The sequence below is a fragment of the Acomys russatus genome, chromosome 17, assembly GCF_903995435.1.
Source record: "Acomys russatus chromosome 17, mAcoRus1.1, whole genome shotgun sequence".
Classification (NCBI taxonomy): Eukaryota; Metazoa; Chordata; class Mammalia; order Rodentia; family Muridae; genus Acomys; species Acomys russatus.
Window position 1 is genome coordinate 47458004 of NC_067153.1, and position 6000 is coordinate 47464003.

General features: G+C 55.7%; 1 protein-coding gene across 1 annotated transcript in view; it reads right to left on the reverse strand.

Moving 5' to 3' along the window:
* Positions 1-5675, reverse strand: part of Kiaa0930 (KIAA0930 ortholog) — a 42854-nt gene extending 37179 nt beyond the window's left edge. Inside the window, exon 1 of the mRNA XM_051160134.1 lies at positions 5529-5675. Within this exon, the coding sequence (XP_051016091.1) occupies positions 5529-5592 (64 nt within the window). The 5' untranslated portion in view covers positions 5593-5675. The remainder of the gene's footprint in view (positions 1-5528) is intronic.
* Between the last annotated feature and the right edge of the window lie 325 nt (positions 5676-6000).

The following is a 6000-nucleotide window of genomic DNA, read 5'->3' on the forward strand; positions in this document are numbered from 1 at the left end:
GATGTGTCCTATGTGGGGCTTGTCCTCAGTGGTCTTGTGGCTTAGCTGATACTCAGGAGCCTGCCCAACTCCGTGAAGGAGGCAGGGAACCTACCAGTCAGAAGCCAGAAAACCAAAGGGTGGGAAATGACTCAGCCTGGCCACAGAGCAGGGCAGGGCAGTATTCTAACCCATTCCCGGTGATGCCAAGAAGGCAGGCTGTAGCCTGCAGCTGTGACCACAGCCTCTTTATAGTCCAAGGCCCAGAGCCAGCAGGTGCCCCTGAAGGGCACGGTGGCTTCCAGCTCACAAGAGCCTCGAACTTGTCCCAGCCTAGCAACTAGCAGAAGCCAGAACCACAGGCCTTAAAAAAGGCCCAGGAACCAAAACCAGTGTTCCTACCACACTTCCTCCAGCCATGCTGGCCCACAACCAGCAAACTGCCGTTGGGTTGAAGGGTCGCTGCCATTCCAAGAAAGGCCTTTCCCAGTGACGGCCTAAGCTTCAGAGTAGGAAGCCATCACTTCAGAGGCCTTTCCCTCAGCCCACTAACCCACTCCCATTCTTGGAACCACTTTCCCTTTCTTACCAACTCTATTTCTAGATCCTAAAAAAACCATTCTGTGGGCCGATGTCCCCACAGATACCCTTCCCCTTGGGCAGCAGCTCAGCCTGGCTCCACCAGAGCTCATGTTGAGCCCATGTGTGCCACGGCTCACTTCTTACCTGCTGCTTTTCTTCATTATTCCTTGTTCCCAAAGAGCCTGTCTTCTTTTTTTATCTTATTTTATTTTTTTAATTTTACAGTCAGGACATGGACAAGGGGCTTGGCCAGGGCCCCACAGTCCTCCCTTCCAGCCTTACCTTCCACAGAATCCCCAGCCCCAACTTAAGGCTGGTTATCCCTGCCTAGAAAAATGCCAGAAGAGCTGGGCGTGGTGGCACACGCCTGTAATCCCAGCACTTGGAAGGCAGAGGCAGGTGGATCGCTGTGAGTTCGAGGCCAGCCTGGTCTACAAAGTGAGTCTAGGACAACCAAGGCTACACAGAGAAACCCTGTCTCAGGAAAAAGAAAAGAAAGAAAAGAAAAAGAAAAAAAAAACATGCCAGAGGGTCAGCCAGGGTACACAAGGTCCATCCCAATTCAAAAGGTGATCCCAGGGGTCTGGCACACAGTGGAGAACAGGGCTCACCGGAGATAGTTTCCTTTCCTCCTTCAACTTTCTCGAACCTTCTCCACGTTGCTTCTCACTGGCCTCAGCTGGAGTTGGCCAGGCTCTCAGCTTTGTGGCTCAGGAGAGGCCCTCCCCTCTAGAGTGCACCTTCCTCACCTTGTAAAATGGGGTGATGGCAGAGCCTGCTTCCACAGGAGCCAAGCCACAACGAATGCTACAGGTGCAAGGGCAACTGGGCACCGAACACTGTGTGCAGAGTTCTATAGGGTAGCACCTGCCCAGGCCCAAAGCCACGCCTACAGAGCTCCCAGAAGCCAGTCTTGGGAAGTACCAAATTCTCAGACCCAACGCAAACCATAGTTCCAGCCTCAGCTCTCACAGCCCCTTTGAAACAATCCAGCACCTGCTCCTCCAGCCAGCCCCTCCCAGCCTCAGGTCTGCCCAGAGGCTAAGACCATTCACAACCATCCCCTCCACAGCCCAGTGACTCTAGCTCTTGTCTCTGAGACCCTTTCCTAGGCCCAGCTCAGCCAAGCAGCCATGAGCGCCAACCTGGCAGAGCTGTTGGTACACCAAGGACAAGTGCGGATGGGCTTCTGCTCCAGTGCATAGCCTAAACTCAGATGCATCCTGCCGCCTTCTACCCTTGTGGATGAAGGCACAATAAACCCATCCAAACCTGGGTTCCAGGCAGTGCCTTGAGACCTCTTAGGCACACTTCAAGGATAAACAGGAGGAATGAGCAAGCATTCTTTGGGGACGGCAGCACTACAGATAGGTTGAGGACCATTCCGCCTGCCATTTGCTAGGCAACGAAGCCCAACCTCCAGGCGTGAAGCCTCCAAAACTACTCAGCCAAGACAGAGACAAAGGTAGACAGTACGATGTGGGCGCCGCCCCGTGAGAACTCACACTGGTTGGAGAAGCACAGTACATACTTAAGAAGGGCCCTGCCTGTGCTGCCCAAGAGAAGTCCCACCCCTAGGAGAAACACTGGACTTCCAGATGGCTGCATCATCAAAGGATGGGCACTTGCTCACCTGACCCACCCCAGGTCAGGGTGACCAGAGCTCCTCGGGAGCTGCAGAGCCATAAGCATTTTCCTATGGAAGCATCAGGAATCTTGCATGGGCAGTCACAACCTTGGCTTCCAGCAGTGTTTTTAACTGAACCTAGCAGAGTTACTTGTGCACCTCTCTCCCTTGAGAGGCGGTATTCTGTGATGGAGCAAGGACCAGCCTCAAGCCCAGGCACACAAGTGCTAAAAAAAAAAAAAAAAAAAAAAAGAAAAGTTCCCACTGTAGAGGCCATCGAAAAGGAGAGTGAGAAATCAGGTTTGTAGCTACAAAGTGCCTCTCATCAAGGGAGCCAAGGGACCGTCCTTTTACGGGTAGGGCCAGCAGCTTCATGCCATCTCATAAGCGGACACTGACTCTGACAGGACAGCAGCTTTCCCAGAGGCTCCAAGGGCCACCCTCAGAACAACCTCATGAATAAAACCACACCCTCGGAGGCCACAGCACAGCTCTGAGTAACAAGCTTTACTTAAATATTTACATTCATTAATAATAGGCTCCCCGTGTCACTCAGCCATAAAGCACGTGCTTAGCGCGCATGGGGGCTCTAGGTTCGAGTCCCAACACCAAGAAATCTATCCATAGACCCAACAGGTCATCACAACTGGAAAGTGAGGGTGACAAGATGGGACGGAGCCAAAGGACCAAAACAGAAACACAAAAACAAAACGGAACAGAAATGCAACGCTGTCCTGCAGGCAACTGACTGCACGCCGGGTGTAGATGCTCCCACGAGGGTCTGAGTTCCTACGTTCTGGGAGCGTGGGCGCTAACCATCAGGATGGATGGATAATTCCACCATCAGCTCCGGCAGGCTCTGGGATCACTTAAGAGACGAGTGCCTGAGGGATTATACGTATTGAGTTAATGCATATGAGGAAAAGATCCTGAATATGCACAGCACAGCTCATGGAGTGGGGTCCTGGACTAATAAGAACAGGAGCTGGGTGCCAGCATTTCTCTCTCTCTCTCTCTAGCTGCCACATGTCCAGCGGCCTCAAGCACAGGCTGCCACAATCAACTCTATCCTTGTATTGTGAACAAAAACACCCCTCCCCTCAGTCGCTTCTCTTAGTTATTTTTGGTCACAACTCAAATAACTAAGCAAGACCCTAACCCAACTGGGGTGTAAGGCCCTATCAGGCTTCTTCCCTTCCTCCCTGAAGAACAGACTTCTCGTGTGGAAAGAACAGGCTCTTCTAAGAGGCAAAGGCTCCATCCCACCTTGGCCATCCACGCCCTTCACGCGCCAGCAGGGAAAGGCTTCATCTGTTCCCTATGTGTTTACTGAGCACATGTTCCGTATGTGTCCCCACGCCAGGCACGGGACCCAAGATGCTGGACAGTGCCCTCGTGGCTCTTGATTGCCAGCTGGAGGGACAGCCACACAACTCAATACAATGCCACAGTCCTGCCAATCATCTAGGACAGAGGGGACAGGGCTATGTGACTAGGGTGTGGTGGAGGATGGGTTCCAGGCAACAGAAGGGAAGTGAGACTCAAAGGAGAACTTGCAGCACGTGGGGGGGGGGGGCGAGTGAGTAAGCACGGCTTCCCATGCAGAGGAAACAGCGGCACACAGACATCCAGAGCATTTAATCACGGGAGGCTGGGAACTGAATAATGGACACGGAGCCTAGTCTGTGAGGAAGGACCGAAGGCGGGGGAGAAGTGACGAGGTCACTGTATGAGCTAACAGGCACAGCAGGCCTGATTGGGGAAATGTGAGGTCACACTAGCCAAGAGGTTAGCCAGCTGTGCCACTTCCTCTTTGTGTGCCCCTGAACAAGGGCTTCTCATGGGTGACAGAGTATATTCCTCCTTGGTAAAAGTGATACTGTATCAGAGTTGAACTGACAGAGCATGCGCAGAGCATCTGGCACTGAGTAAGCTCCCAGGTAAGGCTAGGTACTGGGATCCCTGCTCTTAGGGAATCTTAGGGAATGACCCTACAGGCTGTCTAGGGGTGGAGACTATAGCAGGCGTGATGAGGCCCTCGGGACAACAGAGGAGTGTGCAGAGGGGAGTGTGAAGGAGCTACCTGGAGCTGTTGAGGTCTCGGAGCTGAGGGCTTGCTACAGATGGTCCCCGAGACCCTCCCATATTCAGACACTCTGTGCCAGCTGATAGCTGGCCCTGACAGGCGGGGCACACAGTAGGTGCTCACATACAATGTGTACCAAGTCTATTAATAAAGATACTCCAACCCAGTTAGAAACCACTCTCTGGCCCCACCTACTCAACAAGAGAATTCTACTCAAGGTTAGCTGTGCTAGACCCTGCTGCCTGAGAAGGCCAGGTGCTACACAGGCCTCCTTCAAAAAAGAATTGAAATTCACTTCCTCTCCCCTCTAAGCCTCCAGGGCGTGGCCTGCCAAGGGACCCTCAGCGCGGTCACTCTCTCCCCGGTTACTCTGTGGCCTTACCAGGGTGCACTTCCACTTTGGAGCACTGACAAGATTCTAGAAGGCTGTCGCTTCCCTCAAAAAAGAACCCAAGCCTAGCCTGGGAGGAAGGGGTGAGGGGATACCGACCACATGGAATGAAGTCATTCTTTGCATGAGGAAGGGAGGGGTCTTTTTACAGAGAAAATGAAAAGCCCGAGACTATAGGGGAGAGGGCTCCTGCCACATGGGTCTCGGCAAATGCATCAGTAATGCATTACCTCACATGCAAGAAGACCCCACCCACACCTCAGTCCCAGACCCTTTCAAACAATGAGACCCACCCCCACCCCACCCAGCAGATGAATGACTCTTCAGATAAGAATCACACGCGGAGAGGCTGCAGCAAGCCCTGATTCCTGTGCCAAGTAGGTGGAGTCAAGGGGTAGAGGCCCAACAGGTCCCTGGAAGAGCTAATGGACAAGAGGGCCTTTGGGAGCGGAAAGACAAAGGCTACAGCAATCAGGAGACATAGCTCTCTCCATGTGGGCTGGGGACATAGTCAGGACACACTGCCTTGCGCTCTGGACCAAAGGCCTCCCGAAATCTCACGCCCACACTCCCTGCAGCAGCAGTGGGGCCCCCAGATCTTCCAGAAGGAAGAAGAGTTGCAGAACCACGAAGAGGAAGGAGGGGCTGGGACAGACATCCTGACAGTCAGAAGGAGACCGAGACGCGAAGACACAAGACTCGGGGTTCTGTGGCACCGAAAAGAGACTGAGACTTGGGGGTCCCTAGAGACAGAGCTCAGGGCCATGTGGGCGCACAGAGGACAGGGAACACGGGTTGGGGGGGAGACGCGCGGAGGTGGACACGCGCGGACACTCGAGAGCGCGCCCGGTGCCGTCACTCACCCAGGCCGCAGACCTCGCGGCGTAGGCTAAGACGACCGCGCTCCTCGGCTATGGCGCGCAGCATGTGCTGCAACGAGCGCTCCTCCGCCTCGGCGCCGTCCGCCGGCTCCCGGGAGGCCGCCGGCTGCGCGGACGGCCCAGCCCGGAGCCCCGCGGGCGCGGACGCCGAGGCACAGGCCCGGCCCGGCGGCCGTGCGGAGGCCATGCCGGGCCCCGGCTCATCGCCCGCGCCGCGCCCGCGGGGGGCCCCGGCACGCCCCGCTGCCCGCGCCCCGCCGCCGCCCGCTACGAGCACCAGTGAAGCCACAATCCGCTTTTGTGCGCGTCGCCGCCGCTGCCGCCGCCACCGCCGACCTCGGAGCACAGGCGAGCACTGCGATCCTAAGCTCTGCCACCGCCCGCGCCCGCCCGCCTGCCACCGCCCAGGCTCCGCCCCCGACACGGGCCCGCCCCTAAACCCGCCCTTCCCCCC